The sequence below is a fragment of the Sparus aurata genome, chromosome 18 (assembly GCF_900880675.1).
Source record: "Sparus aurata chromosome 18, fSpaAur1.1, whole genome shotgun sequence".
Taxonomy (NCBI): domain Eukaryota; kingdom Metazoa; phylum Chordata; class Actinopteri; order Spariformes; family Sparidae; genus Sparus; species Sparus aurata.
In genome coordinates this window covers 18,969,202-18,991,838 of record NC_044204.1, presented here as the reverse complement: position 1 = coordinate 18,991,838, position 22,637 = coordinate 18,969,202, and the positions used below count along the sequence as shown (strand labels likewise).

Here is a 22,637-nt window from a genome sequence, read left to right as displayed (position 1 = left end):
TGTATTTGCATATTGCCCAGTCAAATGTTCTCACTTATATCAGGCTATTGTTCCCTGTCCACAACTAAAGAAATCGGTGCAGTACTATGTATTCAGGTCCTTGTAATAAGCATTAGTTAAAAGGTAATAAGGCCCTAACTAAACCATATGAGTGTTAACATTAGCATCATCGACACATTTCTTGTTAGATGATAAGACAAAAAGCACAGAAACAGGTGAAAAGTTAAAATACTGCTTAAGAACCTTACCTATTATGTCATTATTAAACTTATACTTAATATATGCTTTATCATGGATTTATTATCATTTAACCATGTATGATCAATAAAGGGACCCAAATGCAAGACACACAGAAGTAGGCAGGTTGAACAACAAAAAGCAAACTCAAAAACAAGCTGAAGTCATGCAGAATCCAAAATCCAAAACTCAAGCAACAAAAAGGCAACAAGGAGAGCACAAAAAAAAGCTAACCAACAAAGAGAGAAGAAAAACACAGTCTTAAATACACAGGAACGCTTTAACGAACAAAACACAGGTGTACACAGAAAAAGTGTTGGAAGAAGACAAAGACAGGAAGTAGAAAGCAAAACATGACACGCAAGGATTTAATCTACAAAATACAATGGAAAATAGCTGAATCAAAAACACAAACCATGACACAGTTAACTACACTTTCATTGTGCAAGCTACCAGATCTAAAGCAAAAACAATCTCATTCTAAAGTTAAGAAATTCTTCATTCTGCACTTTTCTGCACAGAAGGATGAAATCAAACCTGAGCTTATAAACAGTTTGTAACTGTTAAGAAGTGTGTTAGAGGTGCTTCTCAATTACTTAGACTGTGTTATTCTATTAACACTTACATAGTCTTATTATTGTTTATAACAGTTAGGGACTTAAACAACCTTATTTCCAATTAACTAATGCTTACTGCAAGACCCTTAATATAAAGCGTTACCAAGTAAACCTGTGTATTATAATAAAGGAATCCTTATAATCCATCATTATTTCAAATATATGGCCGAGGTTTTACAGCTTCATTAATAATGTAGCCATCAGGTCTACCTCTTATTTTGAGACGTGAACCAGTGATGTCCCAGTGGCATTGTGTGATTCTGTACTGGGCTGTAAACATTCATGGACAGTATGAAGGATGCAGCTACCAAAGCTCTCGCAGCCCTCCCCATCATCCACAGCTTCAGATGCAGGAGCAACTGTCACAAACACGCCCTATTTGTACAGCCGGCACAGACACGTCTGTCATTTGATGTTTGGCTCATGCTAAGCAGAGGAACAGCTGCAGGGCACAGGAAACAGAGAACAGGGAACACAGTAGCTGCGCGAGTTGTTTCTGACAGCTCCTCCTGCTGCGCGAGCATCGGTACCCTTTAGGAGTTTTCCTCTCTTTTTTGCTGTGGCCCAGACCTCTTTGGCCAAAATGCAAATCAACTTGTTGTTCATTCATAGAAGAAGTTTGGAGAGGGGTGAAAATGTAAAGTCTGGAGAGCTTTGCAGCGTCATCTGTATGCACGCGTCGAAGATTGCTGTTGACTTTTTCGGAAATGATTATGGTTTGTTGTGAGTCTAAATAAAAAATGCGGTGCGGCGAAAATGTGCTGCAAATTGTTCTTTATTTTAGGAAATATCGAGGGATTTTTGCAAAGCCAAGCCAGTTTTGCAAATTTTGCTAATTCCTTGAGGTGCAACCTAATTATGACAAAATGTCCAAACACTCACAATTCCCACTCCGCTCTGAGCTGCTGTAATCCCTGCCAGAGAAACTGACTGTTGCCCGGGCAACCTCAGTCCTGCCGCCATGGCAGCTGTAACTGTGGCGAGGAGACACGTTGTGCCAGGGTGGACAGGTGTTGCTGGGGTCTTCGAGATCACTTTAGGTCTCTCATCCCTCCCCCAAATGTCGTTACACATGTGGAGCGGCGCTAACAAGCCGCTTACGCACACAAACACGCTCAATAGGCCGCTCCTCTATCGCCGACCGAACCAGACCCGAGACTGCTGAGTTACTCTAATATTCTGTGTCACGCCTCATGTCGAATTAGACGAGCGCATGGTAATCTTTGCCAGCGCGGAGCAGGCGGTCGGTGCCACATGGCTGCATGTTTCTTTTCTTTTCTCAGACTGTAGGTATGAAAAAAATGACTCATATTCAGTGAAACATGGTAACCTGCTGTAGGGCACAGTAATGGGACACCGCACAAAAAGTCAAACAAGCTCTCATTACCTTTTATCCAGGCAGAACATGGAGGCCACTGCTGAAATTGGCCCTAGAAAATTGTAAGGGGAAATATAATGTGTGCTAGAGGAAAGCAATAGTCGGAGAGAGTGTCGATTTAATAGCGAGAGCGTGTGCAGGCCGTGAAGGCAAGATAGTTCTGTTACTGAGTCAGTGTGGCGAGGCTCAAAATGTCTATTTTAGGGCTTGCTTTAAGTAGGGTGAGTCACCAGGCCTTTGGAGCACTAGAGGCTGCATATGTGTGTGTGCATCCATGTGTGTGCACATGTATTTTTATGTGATACCGCCGAATTTCGCTCCCTCTCTCTCCCGTTCTCACCCTCCCTCTATCTCCGTCACACACACACACGTGCCTGCCCGGAGGGTGCAGGTCTGTGACAGGTTAGGCGTTTTGGGCGCGGGCCATCCTCTCACTGTCTTTCCCGCAGCTCCCAGCGGAGAGCTGGCCCTTGCACAGGGACAGGCAGTGGCTTCAATCTGTTTGGTAAATAGTGAGATAAGTAAGGCCCACCCATCGCCACGGCAGAAAATAGCCCAGGCCAGACCTGCTATGGCAAAGATAGCATGCCATGCTGAAAGCACACAGAGGATATACCTTCCAAAGAGACGCAATGGACATAAACGAGCTATTTTAAGAAATTAGAAGGTGTGAAAAGGAGTCAGAGTGACGGAAAGTCAGACAATGGGCGGATGGAGAGGGTGAGGGAGGAAAGGAAATGAGGGATGGATGCCGCCTCCAGCTGTCTGTAAAATGTCAATGGAACCCCGGGGATGCATTGATTAACCTCTTTACGCCTAATCTGCCTTCACCTCCTCCACCTCTCACTGAAGGCAAACACACAGACTGGTGGTACACAGATGGACAAAACTGGCCAGCTTTGCACAAACGTGCCACAGAGCGGCGGAATGGACGGAGCAATTAGAGCTGCTTTCAACTGAAAATTCAAAAGCCCTGTCTGATGACTCAGCTTCGAATTGAAAGGGTTAACAAAGTCTAATGACAGATATCTCAATTTCTATCTGTTTTCGCCCCCTTTTTTCCCATCAGAGCACACTTCTTTTTATACATCTGGGTGTTTAGGTGTCAGATGAAAGTGCGATGAAAACTTTCACACTATCTGGAAATCAATTTAGCTCAGTTCAGTTCAATTTAATTGATACGGGGCTGCAACTAACGACTACTTCATTGATTAGCTGTTTGCTCTATAAAGCATCAGAAATACTGAAATTGAACGTCATAATTTCACAGAGCCCAAGGGAATGTCCCCAGATAGCTTTCTCTGTTCAAAGTTTTAACACTCAACACATTCAATATCCTATATTGTACGATACGGCACTTAGAATTGACTGTAAGATGGAGGAAAAGCAGCGCATTGGAAAAGCTGTTAACGACCGTTTGATCAGTCGCTTTGCTAATAATTTTAGCTTTAACTCGACACATCTTTGTTTCACAAACACGAGGAAATCTATAGGTCATAATTTCATGTCATATCATTACAAGCCTACATATAATGTAGATGTCATGTAACAATGAAGGACAAGACGGACAGTTCAAACATTATTGATTTTATTGCATTGTGCAAAATTGATTGTTTATGCAGTTAAAAGCAGATTACATTCGATTTTTGCACTATTTTGATGTGCACCAAAGTAGCAATTGCCTCCTCGTGGAACTATGTGAAGTGGTTGTATTCATTTCGTTTTGCTCACTATAACAGCCCCGGCCTTTACTTTCACTTGTGCAAAAAATAAATATGTGAAGTATATGAAATCTTAGCATACTTGAGTATACTAGACAGACTGATCATCAGTGCACTTTAGAAAACATATTCTGACAGTGAATGACAAATAATATACTTTCTAGTAAATCATTACAGTAAATTACTTTTATAAGTACTTGAAATTTAGAATATTTTTTAGAAGTACACACAAGTAAAATGAATTGACATTCAAGTGCACTGTTTGTAAATCTTATAAAGTATACCTATATTGTACAATTTACTTACACCAAGGCACACTTTAACGAACACAAAAAAAACACTTAAGGTATTGTTAAATTAGTATATTTGTTTTTAGTCCATTAGAGTTGAACTTAATGACGTCTATGTCTATGAGTTCATTTTAAACTAAGCACAAAAAGTAAAAGTATGCTTGTAATACATTTTCTATACCTAAAATACATTTTTAATACAATACGTAAACCAATAAATAAATGTTTTGATATTTCAGTTGGACACACATATTCCAAAATCCTGCGATCACTTCAGAGACTAATCTTCTCCACGTCCCCTCCCTGTTTTCTCTTTTGTCTCCGGCAGTCTGCTCCCAGTTCTCCAAGGGTGTATACGCCATCATCGGCCTGTATGACAGGAAGACTGTCAACATGCTCATGTCCTTCTGCGGAGCGCTGCATGTCTGCTTCGTCACACCGTCCTTCCCCATCGAGACGGCCAACCAGTTTGTTATCCAGCTGAGGCCTGAGCTGCAGGACGCTCTGGTGGGAGTGATCGACCACTACGGATGGACCAAGTTCGTCTACATGTACAGTTCTGACTCAGGTGGGAAAACGCGTTCACCGTCTATTTCATTTTCATTGTTAGTGTCTTTGGTTTATACAAATCGTTTGAGCTTTGCCGCATCATTACGAAAAGGATTACACGTGTAGGTTCTTCTCTTAAATTATCATCCTCGCTTACATTTAAAGTTTCAGTTTAAATGTCTTTCTAAAATGCAGTTCCACTATACTACATGCACATGATGATGTTTTGGAGGCAGAGTCAGTCATTAAAGCAACCCCCATTAGCCATCTTCATATTGCCATGGCGACAGCAAAAAAGGGTCAATTGTAGCCATTGTGCTGCAATGAGCAGCCATCAGAGCATTTATTGTAGACGGCCAAAGGAAGAAAGAGGGAGAACACAGAGAAAAAGCATTGACCAGCACTGAGCAGAAGATAAATCACACAATAGAACAAAAGATTACACTTTTCATTGAGCTGTCCTCAGCAGTAACCCGTGTTGCAAATGTCCCTTTGTCAGTAGCATGCCAAAAGAAAAAAAAAGAAAGGAATAACACAGGCAGGCCTGTAGCCTTCAATTTAAACGTCTTAATAACACTCCTGCAGAGGCTGGCAGAAAATAAAGCAGCACACCTGTCAGCCTCCTGCTTCCTCCTCTGCCTCTCCTCTCTAGCCAATCAGCTATACTCTTCCCATAATGCCATGCCATCTGTCCCAGGTGTTGTGGGTTTTGGAGCATGACTCAGAGGGGGTGTATTCTGTGTGTGTGCGTGTCCAAAAAGCAAGCACACTTTGCTTATTTTGAATATGCACGCAGTAGGACGGCTTATTGCAACTTTCGTCTGATGGGGTTTCTTTCTGACTTGTGTGAGAGAAAAAGAAGAAGGCTTAAAATCAAGTCAGCTTGAAAAGACAGATGCCGGCATGTCACCCGGAGCAGTGACAGGGGAGATTTCACAGTCTCCAGCCCTATTGATCCATGATGGCCGTAGCGGCGCACATGTCTCGCAGATTTTTTTTATCTCGTGTGATCCCTTTATTATCCACTTGCAAAAACTGTTGTGTGTGTTTGTGTGTGCGCGTGTGGTCAGGGTCACCCCTGTGTGATTGAAGGGTGGGATGAGGCCAGTAGAATTCGTATCAGTAGTCCTCCTGTTGCCTGGATACTACGCTGTAGTCACCCCTCCTACCAGGTTATTTTAAGCTTTTAAGAAAAATTGCATTTAGTTGTGAGGAATGTCGGTGCGTGTGTGTGTGTGTTTGCTTCTTTTATCAAAGCATCCCAACCTTATCTTATTGTCCTTTAACGCACTTGTAGATAATAGTGCGTAGGCAGAGCATGCACCTCATCCAACCTGTGTCCCTTTGCTGCACATCTTCCCACTTTGTCTCACCTCCTGTCACTCTACAGCTGTTCTATAAATAAAGCCATCGAACGGCCAAACAATAATGATAATAATACCGAAAAATGGCATTTCCAGCCAAAATTAGATATGCACTTATATTTCCACGTGTTTTCCGGCGTATTCATCCATCATCTGGAGTTGACAGGGAAATACAAATATACCATAGGCAATGTCACTTTCCTTACATCTCAGGAACCTTGATTTGATTTTTCCCCCCCTTTTTTTTTCCTATCAACATTTGCATTTCCGCGCACCATCCACTAATAAAAGTGCCTTTCGTCTTTTTTTTTTTTTATTTTCAAACACAGAGAATGGGAAAACAAATTTGATAGCCCATTAAACCCGTCATAAACAATATTCAGGAAATAACCCCCCCCCAAAGTGTCATTCTCTCTACTCTCGATTGCCTCGTGCCCAGGTCTCCGTGTGTTGCCTCTGGCCAGAAGCTTTGCTCGTGACAGCCAGATTCAATTATGATGTTATTCTCTTCCAGGATGCCTTTAGAGGACCATATTTACCTTGGTCTATCCCGCAGGCCACCCTGTCAGGCTGGCTCTGATTTATAGGGGCGCATCAGCCGCATAGGTACATTTTTTTAAAAAAAGCCGAGAAGATATTCAGTATGAACATAGTGAGACCATAAAAGGGAAAGAAAGAGGGGAAGGAATGTAATGTTTCAGCCTACAGGTCTGACTGTGATACAGTACGGTACGGAACATTCTCAACACAAAGTGATAATGAGATACAAGCACTAATTTTAGCTTCGGTTGACTGTTGCCCAGCTGTATGCTCGAGTGCTGGAACATAATGTAATAAAATAAACACAAAACGACATGAGGAAGAAAATAAGATGATTAAAATAAGGAATAGACGGTAAGTGGGATGGAGCCTCCTTCGCCTGGTGCTGTCCGTGGTGCTGAAGTCCCCGGCACCAGGACTTAACTCCATTCAAAGACAGTTGTCCAGGCTCCTCAGGACCCACTGGCCTTATTCAAGGCCGTGATTAACTGCCTCCTTTGTTCCCATGCCTGTCATCAGTTTCACGGCTACTATTAAATCTGTCAGCACCAAGGACCACGATTATTCACTCATGGGCAGCAGTGTAAGGAAAGAGACCCCGTGAAAGGTGCCATACGTCTCCATGCACCTTTTCCAGCAGTGCACCTCCGCCAGCTTTCAGGGTGTCTAATTTATTTACATGTGTTGTATTGTGGTCATATGTGGAGGCGAAACGCCATCCATCTTTGTGTTGCTTAATGACCTGGTGTCAAACAGCCAGCATGAATTGCCTGGAGAGCAGCTGGTGTGCATTGTAATAAGGCCAGGCAATCATCTTTCAGAGGCTGTCACTGCATTTCTCATCCTGTTTTTGACAGAGTCTGTGTTGTTGTTGTTGTTTTTGTTGTTGTTGTTGTCGTAGATAAGCCATTTTTGCATTTGCTCAGTGTGCATAAAAAAGTCTGTATGAATATGAACAAACACACATGGATGGATATGCAAAACACACCATGTATAGGCCCACGGTGGCTTTAAGAGTGTTTGCCAGCTTAGTGGAGGAAAAACAAATACGGCTACATCGTGTATTAGTTTACATTTCTAAATTTTGTAATTGCTATAATTCATTTGGGTAATGGCTGCCAGTCTGCTGCGGGTGAAATTACTTTATTTACTCTGTGAAACAACTGTGGGCTGCCAGCTCGAGAGAGATCTGATTGGTCCACAGCCAGCAGCGAAGGAGTACAACAGTGAGTCAGATTGTAAATCACGGCTCAAGATCAATGTGTTCTCTAATCGCCTTTTATTTCCTGTCTTAGCATGAGCCTTTATCTCACTGGCTGCTCTGCCTTCTTTTTTCTCCGTGATGCTCGAGCGTCTCTGGCAGCGTATAGGTGACAGTGTAATTGAGTAGCCCCGCCTGTAATTGGCGCTCGGAGGACGTAAAGCTAGTTCGGCGGGTCGTCTGCGGTGATGCACGGGCTGATTATTTGTTAGTGTGAAAGTGGTGATTATTTAGCCTGCCGCTGTACGAGCTGGAAAACCACACCTGTACGTGTCGGTGTACTTAATGGACTGTCCCACTCGTTGTGCTTTATCACAGACGCTATGGGGGGGGATTCTGATGGATAAGCTTATCAAGAGCGTTTTGGTTTTCCGCACAGCTTCTGTTTGGTTCCCGAGTTATCTTAATTTATCTTTGAGCTCATAACGCCACTACACACAGCACAAGATTAACCTGCTCATAATTTATGTCTCACGCTGCCAAATAAAATTCAGACGCTTGAGAATTGCTCTCAAGTGGAATCCCAACAAGTCATTCATCTCTTCATTTGTCTCTTTCCAGAACTTTACAAATGTCTCTCTCGCAGAATTCCTTCATTCTGCAATCCCTAAATATCATATCTTCCTCCACTCCTCTGTCCAGGCCTGTCAGTGCTGCAGAAGGTTCTGGACACAGCGGCGGAGAGGAACTGGCTGGTGACCTCGGTCAACGTGGAAACCATGACGGAGGCCTCCTTCTTGAAAGTGTTCCAGGATTTGGACAAGAGAAAGGAGGGCCAGATAATCATCGACTGTGAGACTGAGAGGCTCACCGGCATCCTGAAAAAGGTAAAAGAGCTTTTCTCTGCTTTTTGCTAAGATAGGGGATTATGTAATTATGTTGAAATATGTAGTGCAATATCAGCTTCCAGACTGCAACCTCATGATATGATAAAACCAAAGTGTGTTTTGTGCTTTAGCTCCAAATTTAATAGGAATTTCACATTTATCAGTGAAATTACCTTTTGGACACATACTTAAACTTGAAAAGGAGTTGAAAGCACTACTTCAGAACAAGGTTGCGCATGTTTTAAGCAGATGAACAAAGGAGAGACGGGGTGGATATAAATGGAAAGTGGGGGGTTGGGTTGGTGGTCTGCGGTGGTGTTTAGTCTCCCGGTGCATCAAGGACAGGAGAGATAAATAAAGCAGCTCTGGCATTTGGAGTCGGCAGTTTGTCTGTGATAGCATCATCAGTTACTCACCTCTGTACTGTTGAAAGGAGAAGGATCTCGGCATCACAATTGCTTGTTCGCCAAACCAAACAGAAATTGTCCGATCGTAGCTACACGATCAAAATAAAGCATTGCAGGTGAAGTTTTATGGTTATTTTTATATGCACAAATCAACTTTACATCTTATGTACTGTGTAGTGTAAGGTATAGTTTGTTTTGTAGCCTTTATAAAAGTGTAAGATTGACTTGTCCAGGCCTGTTATTAGAATTATTGTATAGTTGCCAGTTATATAGTTATTACGTGAGCTAACAAGCTAACGGCAGCCACAGTCAGAACAGAATACAGTTAGCAGCAGTTACCAGTTAACTCGGTTGTACGCTTCTCCCTTTGTTGGAACTATTCATTCAATAGGTGGCCAAATCTTACATATTGCACCTATAACACATTACGTTATGAATAAAAGTCTGATCTTACATTTTTACGCATCATATTTATAATGCTAGGACTAACAATCTCTGCACTGCAAAAAATAAAAACAATGCTGTTTCTTTGGTTGCTGTTCAGTTGTTTCTTCTACATCAATCATCGATTGGTGATGACATAGACTTTTTGCCAGGACACACAGCTTTTTGCTTCAGTCTCTAAGTGTGGTATCAATCTTGGAGCCATCAGCTGCCCTTCTCAGACCTCCTTCAGGGTTCTTGCTTACAGCAAGAGGAACATTAAAAAGTCAAAAATGGAATTTGCTGGGGCCAGTTGTCTTTCCAGCCAGCGAAAATTGATGGTCCCCAGCCAGAAATGAGAAGGCTGCATTTATCTACTGTGTCTGAACTCAAGCACCCATTGTTTCAAATATTAGAATAAAAACATGAGTGGTGAAGCTGCTACCGTTATTACAGACCGTGACAGAGCAGACATTTTGGCAGGAACAGCAGGTGTTTCAAATAACAATAAAAACGAGTGCATTCGTTTAAGGTGAGCCAGTTTTCAGGGTCGTCGTATTGTGAACACCGGCTCACTACTGGCATGGCTTACTGAGACTCTTAAAGGAGGAGTTCAGACTGGTTGGGGAGCTGGGCTCTGTGTGCAAGTTCCCTGAGCAAGTTGGCGAGGAGTTGCTCAGAAGAAAGTTGGGAACAGATTTAACGTATATGCAAGTTCAAAAACTGTTTGAAAAAAGGCAACGTGCAGCATTTCGTATCCATTTTTTTTCCTGCACAAATCCCTCTGCGCTGAGGAGTGATGAGATGTAGCGCTTATTTGGTGAGAGCCGAGCATCTCTCAGTGTCAGCAGGATGGTGTATTCACAAATGCATGACTATATCGGCAATCGGTGATTGACGGGCTGACGGTGGCCGGTTGGAAAATGTTAACATATTGCCCAACCCTAATTGGGACTTGATTTAAAACATTAAAAAAAAAAAACTAAAATGGCTCATGAAATGGCATTGTGCAGCTTGCCTAGTGCAAGTCTCCAAAAGCCCTGAGATTCCAAAATTGGTTTGAAAAGACATTTACACCCTTTATAAAGATGAAATCTTCACTGTAGCTGTCAAGCAAAAAGTGTCAGCTGGCTCAACTTGACAATGACTGAATTTTCATTATTGTATGAACTTATCCTTTAACAAAATTTGTATCACTCGTGCTTTGTCCACCATGACATGTCACAATGTCTGCCGAGAACGCAAATGTGCCGTGTGAGAATGAAAAATCCTGACAGACGTAGCAACGGTAACTAACGGGGACAGCCAATTAATGTAACACACTTAGACACCCACAAACATACAGGCAAATTTTCCTCATTCATCGTTATTTGTATTGTTCTGCTCATTTATCAAATTACATTATTTGTTTTCTGTCAGATTTGTATTGTTTTCTTCTGTTCCAGTAAAAAAAAAAAAAAAAACAAAAAGAAACCACACACATGCACTTTAATGATGTTCACAACACACACACAGTCCCCATCTGTATGTGTAGGACACGGCTGCTCCATGTGAATGTTATTGATGGCCTGGTGTCTTCAGTTAAGGTTATTGCATCAGTTCTCACCAGTTTACAGGAGCTGAGCCTGAGAACTTCTCCATTCAGACGGCCACCATCAATCATCCGCTCCCTGCCTCCACATTTCTCTGCACCCAAACAATGGCACGCACACATACACACACACACACACACACACACACACACACACACACACACACACACCTCTGCCCTTTAAACTCGCCCCTGTGTTCATCTCATTCATCTGATACAGTACACAGATTCCCTTACGATAATGTCACTGACAGTATCCTGAGGGTGACTCCTCGTAGGAGCTGAATATTGATGTTGAACGTTCATTTTGGCAGAAGAGCTACCTCAAAAAAACAAAGAAAAAAAAAGCGTGACAGAAAAAGTGACCTGCCCTCTTGGGGATGAACTCTGAGTGACTCCTCAAATTTGCATGTATAATTAAAAAGCTACTTGCATCCAAAACATTTCCATTTGAAGCTCACTGTGGCAGTAAATGTGTGTTTTCCCCCAGTGTCGGGTGTATTGGTGTCAGCATTAGTGCCCCCCCCCCCCCCCCCCCCCCCCCTTCCTTCCTTCTAGTTTTTCCTTGCCTGGGGCCCGGCTGCAGGGCCTGCCTTGTGCCGGGGTCACCATTAATAACAAATGCCACCTTCTGTCATGACCTACAGCATCATTAGACACACACACACACACATGCAACACATACATACAGCACGCTAACAAATGGGCACACTCTGCGTCGTATACACGAGGGGGGAAGGGCTCGCATGAGAGGAAGAGGAGTGAATAATGTGTGATGTCATGCGTAGTGCCTGAACAGACTCGGTCTGCTGTGCTTGGGCTATTAATTGGATGCAAGACGTTGAATAAGTGATAAGTTTGCTGTGCGACCGCCCAGTGTGTTTCGGCGACACACACACACACACACACACACAGCGGATGTATTTGTTGCACAGTACAGCAGGCTCTTTATTTAGGCGTTGGACCAGACTGCTTGCTTCTAGTGCCACCGGCCCTCGGATTTTTTTTTTTTTTATCTTGCATCACATATTCACTCAAACGTCAGTCAAAGTGGTGTCCGGTGAGCCCATTTCATGTATAAATAAACCAGCTTTGGCACCACAGTACACCCCTAACCGTTGTGTTCAAACTGCCCTGACCCTCAGTGTTTGGCTGACCTGCGACGCCCGCAGTTACTGAATGACAGCAGCACAGGTAGAAGAGAGATGGAGCGTAGGCGAGGGAAAGGGGCTTGTGGCACAGTTCAGCGCAGACCGACTTTTTTATTTGAAGATATTGTTAGACCACGCTGGAGTTCCAGGAAACTAGGATAATATATCACAGTTGTTTGAATATTAGATCAGAGATCAAATCAGAGCTCTCAGGGGAGAAATACTGAAAGTAGAGGACGAGGAGGAGGGGAGAGAATATAGTAAACAGCATTACGTTTACAAATTGATGACTAATTGCAATTTTTATGACGTGTAAAAGTCGAGAGGATATGAAGTGGAATCTGCAATGAGCACTATTATATATTCCGGCAGTCCTGAATTAGTTAACTTTATGCGTTGATCAACTATAAGGTGTTCTTAGTAGGTTTGATTAAGTTGCAGTCAGTTGAAGGGTGAAGAAAACAAATTCACTTTTGTTTTTGAGTGACGCTAATTCGAGACAATCACCTGACAACAAGGTAAACAATGATGCTTCTACACCAGTGTGAGGTAGCAAGGCACTAAACTGTGGGTAGTGAAGAAGAGCGTGAAGAAGAGCGTGTTTTTTGAATGCACACATTTTTCAATATGAAATGATTTAGTATTTTGGGATAGTCATATATAGTTTTGGAGAAAAAATATGTGTCTTTTCCATTACTGAATAAACAAGCTGTTACAGAGGAAAAATAAGGTCCCTGGAACACTGTTTGAAGCCAGAAAGGTGGCAGGGTACACAACATAAAAACATAGTAAAACAGTATGAAATTATGTTGTCAGTTTGTTCATTTAGTTTATCAATGAAGATCTTTCTCTTCCGATTCAAATTTCTTCACCAAAAACAACATAGTGCAGCTTTAAAGGTGCAAGGTGTAAGAATTGACCTCCCAACAGATAGGGGGCAGCATTTTACCAGAGTAATGTGAACCGATGCTGCTTTCAGGCCCGGGGCTAGCTGGTTAGCATACTAACTCGAGTAGATATCTCTGCAACACAACACGTAGACCACTTTGACAAAACATCAAAAGTGTCGTCTTCCTCACATTCTGTTAATACCGTTTGTTGATTTCTGAATGTTTTTTAACTCAAATTTAAACCTTTATAAGTAAGACTCGTTAGAATTGACAGTGTGCATTCAGCTCATTTGACTGTATCTCCAGAGTGTTATTTGTAAATCACAACTAAAGCATTTTTATTTACTTATGTTAGTCAGAGCATTTGTGATAATGGCTTAAAATCAGTACTGAGAGGAGCACAGAAACAGCTATTTACTGTTTCCTCTCTCTCTCTGTCTTGTTAACTGTCCCTTCGTGTTCCTGTCGTTTCCCTCCTGTCTGTGTTGGATCGCTTCAACGGTGGAGAGAAACCGAATTAAGTTCTATTTACAACCACGGAAAGCGGCAGGCTAAGAAAGTGACGCGTTCTGTCTGTCTCTCCATCATCTCCTCCGCTATGTCTCGGTACTCTGGACAGTTCGCACCTACACAGACACACACACGCACACACACAAACAGACACTCATCCTGATTTAGCTATATTCCTTGAACCATAACACAGCACAGACACGATCATGTGCCAAAATATTAAGACGCTAACACTTAGGATATTTAGACTCTCTCTCTCTACATCTATTTTTTAAATCCGATTTAAAATGCATCCATAACATGCAGACGGGCGGATTTTTACGAGTCACTTCAATAGGAAATAAAAGAAGGACAGAATGGATAACATCAAATATTACAAAAAAAAATGTAGTTACTGATTTTGATAGAGACAAAGAAGGTGCCAGATCCGATCGAATAGGTGCCGGTCCCAGCCTGGGAGGTCCCTGATCCTGTTCCAGCAGTATCCACCACAACCACAAGCCATGTTTGTTTCTTATTTCCAGTGACTAGTTTGTTATTTTGTGATTATGAATTTCATTTCTTGTGTCCAGCTCCGGTTGTTTCATGCCTTTATTTGTGGGTTACACATCATGATCATGATAATGAGGTGAATTCATCAGTTTAGCAGCCGGCCGTCTTCGGAGGGTTTGTGCGTGGTGGATAGTGTGTGGCTGTTTGGTCAGCCAAGCTCTGCAGTACATGTCATTCATTACTGGGGATAGAGGAGAGGGAAGGATATTATGTTCTATAGAACTATATATTCTATATTGCTCAGTCCCTTTACTCTGCCTTCTCTCTGTTCTGCACAAGGTCAAGCACTGTACACTGTAGCGGGTTTACTGCTGTGACAATGTCAAAACATCTCTCTCTCAGTTGCGAAAACACACACAAGTGGGAGCTTTTGGTTTGTGTATCACGGGTGTTTTATTCTCCCTCTTTCCTCTGACCTTGTCTTCCAGATTGTCGAGCAAGGCAAGAATGCAAAGAGCTACCACTACATCCTGGCCAACCTGGTAAGAACTCATCATTGTATCTCTGCATTTTAGATTTCTCAGAAAATGTTTTTAACGTGCTCGTCTGCATACTTTCGATGAAAGCTGCGTCGCCATTAAACGTGCTTTTTAACAGGATTCCAGACTTTCAGTACTTTATTGCTAATTTAATAGACTCGCATGTGCCGAATAATTTAGCCTAAAACTACCGGGTTTTTATGTCTTTTATGTTCTTCTCATCCCCATTTTCCTCTTCAGCGACATCATATATTCAGCTGCTGCACTGTCGAGCCCGCAGACATAACAGCACAGCACAGCAGTAGACTAACAGTAAACCTGTGACAGTCAGACAGAAACCTCTGCAGACTCACAGTGACAGAAAAAGGTCAGGCGGCCAATGTGTGCGAGCTTATATCCATTAGCTCTCCTTGTCTGCTGCCGTTTTCTTAGTGCAAATGGTATGTAGGCCCCTACAGCACTGCTCAGACTCAACTAAATGCAACCAAATGAAAAGAAAATTGACATCAGCAGCAGCTGTAGTAATAACAGCATTAATATGCAGCTGCTGGCGTGAACAATCTCTCACTGCCGGACTTTTAGATTGGCTCAATCTCTCTTGTCTGGACCGTTTGCCAGATTTAATTTAAAATGATAAGGCCTCGGACGTTAATAACAGCTGATACGCAAAGTGGCCAACAGTCATTTATAATGGCTCCGTTAAAAGGGTTTGCGCGAAAAAAAATTACTTTTCTTTGTCCTTGCACCTTTTTTAGAAATGTCTCTAATTGACTTAATGTGCATGTGTGTGTGTTTGTGTGTGTGTGTGTGCGCGCATCCGCTGCTGCGCGGTGTGTGTGAAAACAAAGCACAGTGCGACAGAGAAAAGTAAAAAAAAGAGTTTTGAGTTAATGCCCAAATGTGGTTAAAATATCTGTCGGAAATACCCCCCTCCGTGTCCAGCGCTCGCAACTGCTAGTTTCTATAGTAACCTCTTCAGCTCACTGCGCTGCATTAGCTCATACATGAAGCAGAAAAAAACACAAACTCTTGTCCACTCAGCCGTGAAATATGGACACCTGGCAACACACGCAGGTACATTAGGGAGACGGCGGTGAGAGGAGGGGGCCGGGGGGACTCGACACCCTTTTTTTCTTTGCTCGCATTTGTCATCTGAAGCTCGAGCTCGCCCTTCATTTTCTACCTGTCACCGCGCGGACCCTCCCCGAAAACCAGAGGGGCCGTGAAACAGTTTTGCACTTTGCGCGAGTTAGCAGCCATTTGCCTTCGCCGCGTTTGATATGAAGATCAGAGCGCCTAAGCAAGGGAGAGTTTTAAAGCAACGAAACGTGGCCGAGAGAGAGCCGACGCTTCAGACGACATGAAACGAACATCAGAGCGGAGAAGAAAGGGGAAAAGGATGGAGAGGTGTGTGTTGTCAGACAGATGCCTGGCGAGTGGGAGACGATCTGGAGAGGCACCTTTATTCCTCTCATCAGTCAAAAGTTTGCTCTTAAATCTTTAGACAAATCGCAGACAAATCTGCTCACCCTCCCCACCAGCGCCGTCTCTACTCCCACCCATTCCCCACTCGTCTGCCTCTCCTTCTCCCCACGCTGACAGGCAGCCTGCAGAGACCGAATCTGCCTCTCCAGCTCTCTGAAAAACAGCCGGCATCTCCACATAATAGTCAGGGGAAAAAAATACAAGTAGGAGAGATACCATTACAGTAAATCGCTTCTGTCTCCATTCTACTCTGCCTGAGGCATCCCTTCAATTGTTCACAGTAGCCTATAAGGTTTTGATCCTGCCTTTGTTAACAGTGCAGCCTATGAGGACTCAGTCTATCAGAGATTAGCTCCAGCCTGCTCCAGCCATAAAACGTTTTTTTTTATTTTTTTTATTTCCTTTCTCACCATTTTTGCCCCTTAGGAAAAAGACAGAGATGAAGCCCGCTCAATGGGATAACCCCTCTAAGTAAAAAGGAGGATTTGTCGTTTTCATTATGCTATTAACCCTTACACTTTTGATGGTGGAGTTAAAGAACAGGAGCTAGAATACACCACAATCTGAGAATAACCCTCTAATGCCAGGCCACTGGTCTGCCACCGCTTAGGCTTATGACCATCTGAAATGGATCAGTGCCTACTCCGACGCCTCGTCGGTGGTTTCGGACCAATTCAGCCAAAATACGTTTCAGTGTAAAACATTCACAAGAATCACAACAAAAGGTGAAAATAATGTCTGCTAACCAAACAGTAATTAGTGCAGCACTAACACATACAGAATACAAAGTATATAAATGGCTCCAATCTGGTTCACAGCCTGGGGGTCGAGACCTCCTTGGGGTCCAGAGAAAAATCAGGGGTTGATTGAATAGAAAAAAAGTGGTTGGTTGGTTTATTCAGCAGGATTACACAAAAAACAACTGAACAGATTTCTACGGAACTTGGTTGGAAGATAGACGATCATATTTATGGTGCGGGTCCGGATAAATGGAAGGATCAAGGAAGTTTTTTTCCATTTTTGCTTGAACATTTCTCAGGGTATGAGTGCCACTCTGTTCAAAGTTATAACTTTGGTGCAGTATGTAAGAAATGGCCTGTTACATTTTTACCTCCAACAATTAGAGGCAGAGTTTTCCCAGACTAACATGTAAATGATGCTAACTGTAATCTCTTTGTACATTTTACTCTTAAGCTCAGTGGAGTGCTGGACCTATGGGAGAAAGAGGTTTCACGCCCGAGGCTAGTTGGTTAGCATGATAATTTTTTATAGCTATCTTTGTGACACCGTCCATAGACACCTTTGGCATTACGTCAAAATATTTTAGAAACATTATTTCTTTACATCCTGCTGATAATCATATTGTACCTTTAAATGAAAGAATCTATGAAGACCAGTGACCCCGCAGATCTGTCTTGTGTCCCTTATACTGATGAGTGGAGGGCCTGTCAGTTGAGAGATAGATATCATGGTCACATATTACGAAATGTCCTTCACTGAAACGGTATTAAGTAGACCTGAACCTGATGAAATGCAATATTCTTCTTTAGGTGTAATCAGTGTCATCGTGTCACATTAAATCTTAGTTTTATTTGCATGTAAGTACTATCGCCTTGAATGTCTTGGTTCACCCCTCTGCCTGCCCACTTCCTTGCCTCAGGGTTTCCTGGACATCGATCTGACAGACCTGAGGAAAGGCGGCGCGAACATCACCGGCTTCCAGCTCGTCAACAACTCTGAGCCCAGCGTCAGCCGCGTCGTCCAGCAGTGGATGGAGTTCGACAACAAAGACTCCAAAGTGCCCAAGAGTGGACTCAAAGTACGACTCCTTTTCCCTTCTTGTTTTTTGATAAAAGAAGTCTTAAAGCAGCACAGGATAATGCCACTAAAAATATATGCTAAGCTAAGTCATCATTTTTCCCAGAGAGAGCCATGACCGCCGATTCTCTGTGAGAGGTTTTGGTTACCAGCCGAGGAGGTTGTTATTTCCCATGTCAGTGAGTTTGTTTGTGACCGGCAGCAGCTTATTGCAGAAAGTTATGAAAGGGCTTCTATTAAATCTGGTGGACTGATAACCCCTGATCCTACCCGAGATTGGTGATTCAGATCTGGGATCTCTGCTGTGAAATGATTATTGATTTTTTTTGCCGTAACAACTGTCCAACCAGCTGAGACAGAGGACTGTTTGCAAATCTACACACTGTTTATGTGAAAGTCAAAAGTAACAGAAACAGCGTCAGTGGGCGGAAAAGCAAAGCTGGAGGATATGAAGCTCCTTTTAAAATTCATAGATTTTTATCACAACATTATAACTGCCTCTGATTGACTTGTGTGCTCTCTATTCGCAGTACACGGGCGCTCTGACATACGACGGGGTGAAAGTCATGTCCACAGCCTTCCAGAACCTAAGGAGGCAGAGGATAGACATCTCTCGCAGGGGCAACGCCGGAGAGTGTCTTGCAAACCCACCAGCTCCCTGGGGACAGGGCATAGACATCCAGAGAGCTCTGCAGCAGGTCGGCACTCATTGTACATTAAAACGTGCTAAGGCTAATGCGTGCGCACACGTGCAGCTATAGCCGCCAACCCGCACACACTCAGGCAAATTCTTGAGTGGCACATTGGCTAACAGCTCCTGAGTTAGGGCTGGCTGAACAGATTAGGTCTCATTCTGTCGTGTAAAGTTCACATTAAGTCGTAGGAGAGCTCTCCAGTATCAAATGTGACACGGTGGCTAGTAAACAAAACCTGCAGGCAATAACACAGCCGCCGTGATCGTCATGAAATATGACATCAGCAATTGAGTTTAGGAATGTAATATTTGGCTATGTAAATAGAAAAATGCTGGGCCGGCTGTGAGACTTCTTGATCCCGGCGAGACACGCAGACAGTCCCGCACGTACGCGGAGCAAGGATGGGTGATTGATTATATTCAAATGTGTATCCAAAAAAAATACATGCATGAATAGACCTGCCAATTAAGAGTCAAGTATGTTATTTACTTACTCTGGAACATCACTTACATGAAGTATGGATGTATATTAAATGCACTATATTTGCGAGGGCATACATATAATTGTATGCGAGTGTGTGTGAGTGTGTGTGTGCATGTGCATGCGTGTGTGTGTGTGTGTATGTGCAGCCCGAGGCTCTGTCTGCAGAGTGGCTGTGCAGAGGCCTGCTCAGAGTCAATCTAGCCATCTGCCTGCGGGTAGACTGGAGATTGAAGCCGTGTTCGCTCAATTAACTCCATCACACGGCCAAGACAAACATGCCGCACTGTACACATACACGAGCGCTGTCCGTCTGCCATTCACCGAGAGGACCCAGGCGCTTTTCACAAATGACTCCCCAATACGAGCCGTGCTTAACATGCATCGCGTGTAAGTGTGACATGCAAATGCCTGCCGCCAGCGCAGACATGAAGAAAATTGTCTGCGTGAATGACGTACTTCACCGAAAGCCATTATTTACTCTTCCCTGTGAGTCGCTCACTCGATATCTGTGACACCGTTACAGGTCCGTATTGATGGATTGACAGGTCACATTCAGTTCAATGAGAAAGGCCGCAGGACCAACTACACCGTAAGCGTCATGGAACTGGCGCCCTCTGGACCAAAGAAGGTAGGCCTGAGGCAGAAATTTTAGATGTTTACTCTTTCTGTTAGAGAAATGTGCTTGCAAGCTTTTTACAGGACTAACACTGGGGCCCATATTAGATCCAAGAAAAGTCCAGGCAATTACGAATGCTCTAAAGAGACAATTGAGGAGTAAAATAGTTCTTCACTGACTGCAAATTAAGACTTACTCATCCATACACTGATGTGAAAGAGTAACCTTTCAGTGCAGCTCTCAAGTGATCACATGATTTATCACAGAAATGATCCGAGCAGGAAAAAAGGAAACAAGGATCTATACAAAAATCAGCCTTGATTTTCATTATTTGAAAGAAACAGTGACAGTCACACTTTTCTGCTACAGCATGTGTGATTGTCATTTCTAAAAGAGGTTCACTGTATTCATGTGAAATCTTGACCATATCCAGTTATCTCCACTTAACGTGTGAAACGAACAACCGTGTAAACTTTTATAAGCAGCAACATCAAATCAAACTTCAGAGAGGATTTTTAAGCCACAAGAAATCTGAATCTGAAGCTTTTATAAGTAAAAGCGGATTTCTGTCGCTTTGAAACTGAAGCTGGTTTGTGACATATCCTCTTTGTCTCAGGTCGGCTACTGGAATGAGGATGAAAAGTACGTGACTACGGCCAGCTTCATGAGAGGCAGCAACGAGACTTACGGCCTTCAGAACAGGACTTACATAGTCACCACTATTTTGGTAAGTCTGTGTAAAATAGAAAGGTGGAAGGGTTTGTGTGTGTGTGGGGGGGGAAAGGAAGGGTAACATTTTTCATCTTTCTTTTATGATAGAGTTCCTAAAAGTTCAGGCCCCTGAAAGAATTCAGCAGACATCTGTGATTATATCTCGCTCCCTTCCCAACCCTATTCCGCGAACTTCTGTCCGTCGGACCAAGGCCTGCCTCGAATCAGAATCGCTGTATTTGGCAAGTGCAATACATCTAACAAGTTTTTGTCTTGGGGACACCAGATTACAGGACCGCAGAGTTCTACTGTACGAATCTCCAAAATAATGACAGATAGCACAAGGAGCGATGAGACACGAGGAATCAGATGTCTGAAGTATTTTTTCCACAAGACTACTACCATTAAAAACTAATTTTTAGAGGAAGAAAAAATTTTACAGTACCAAAAATGTAAACTCCCTCCGTTTTACTATAAACGTATCATGGCTTTCTTTTGCAGGTGCCCCACCTTGCACAACCCTGCCCCTCAAAAAATCCGGAGCCTGCCACTGATAGCAGTAGTTATTAGGCACTATACAGCACTGGAAAGCACTCATTTCCGAGGCTGTGTCAGCGTGTCCTCCATTTCTCTGTGCTTTAATGTTCTTTATTTGGCTCAGGCGATACCATCGGGGTGTTCGACGCCACTCGTCCAGGTTGTTGTGAGCGTCCTGTCCTACATAACACAGACAGAGCTCTGTAAAGGCTTTGGAACTCGCTGGCAAAGATCCAGCCTGTCCAGCACACATGGCAGCTAGGTTATCATGACATTCTCTTAAAAATTAAGTAACACGGCTGGTAATATCTGACTCATATACAGTAACGGGTCATAAGGATGGAAGTATATCTTCACAGGATGTGCGGTGTGTCTGCATCTTGTTCAAAATGTAATATCAGAGAACACTGAGATGTCTGTAGATGCCTGGAGCCCAGCGCTGGTTCTTTTTGTGCTGCTAGTACATTTTTTTCATGTGAGAATTTCTTTTATCTGTGGGAATCTCTGCAGCTATGTAATTTTGTAGGACTTGAAGCAGATGTAGCTTTCCAATATATGGATGAATGAATGAAATGAAAAAAAATGAAACCCAGCTGAATTTAGAAATTCTGCTGCAGACTTCAGGTCCAGCAGGGCAATGTGTGTGTGTGTGTGTGTGTGTGCAGCTCTGCTTCACTGTGTGGGTTTAATAGGGTGAAAGATTTCATCTATGTGCTTCCTCTTAAGAGAAATTCACTCCTCACCAGATAAAGGCTTTGTGGAGGTGATGGAGCTGAGAGACAATGTGGAATAATGGGGGAAAAAAGCATTAGTAACACTGAATCTGTGCAATCTTTTTAAAGAGGCTGGCTTTCTGTCGGGGACCTTGTAGCATCAGCAGGAAGCAGCTCAATGCAACAATAAATGGTGACATTAACAATGTGACTCATCATGTAACACTGCATTCATGTCGTGTCATGCAGAGCATAAATACAGGCGGCCCTGGTTGGAAAAGCTTCACGTCAGAATGTTAGGTTTAATTAAGATATGGGGAATCTCTGATGATAAGTGTATTTCCTACTCGGGGGGGGATGAATTGAGAGTCAACAAAATGGGTCTAAAACGGCTGCGATGGTGAGTGTTCCTAAATAAACCCAGCAATAAAACTAATCAAACCAATTCTGCTAATTACAAAGGAGCTACGTAGCCTAGCTTACACAGTTTGTTTACTCCCGATTTGACTCAGTCACAAAGGGGTAAGATAATGTTCGTCAATAAAAATTAATTTAAGCTACTTACTACTACTTGTTTGTTGTAACAAACGTTTTGTCAGACTTCCCACTCTGCCAGCATGCGTAAGCCGTGATTCAAGAAGTCCTGTGCGATTCTGAAAATGTGACAACATGAAAAATGATTTGATAAGAAAAGAATATCCAAGTATTGAGTCAATCACAAGAGCTAAACACCACATTGCAATACGACATTGAAAACTAGATAGCAAACCGAAAAGTGATAACTGTTTAAAA

At 42.9% G+C, this 22,637-nt stretch overlaps 1 protein-coding gene across 1 annotated transcript in view; it reads left to right on the top strand.

Annotated features, from left to right (window-relative positions):
- LOC115568536 (glutamate receptor 1) overlaps positions 1-22,637 on the top strand; it is an 85,677-nt gene that overhangs the window by 17,669 nt on the left and 45,371 nt on the right. Inside the window, 7 exon segments of the mRNA XM_075488154.1 lie at positions 4,572-4,811; positions 8,600-8,784; positions 14,737-14,790; positions 17,933-18,091; positions 18,621-18,788; positions 19,792-19,896; positions 20,501-20,611. Coding sequence (XP_075344269.1) covers positions 4,572-4,811; positions 8,600-8,784; positions 14,737-14,790; positions 17,933-18,091; positions 18,621-18,788; positions 19,792-19,896; positions 20,501-20,611 — 1,022 coding nt within the window.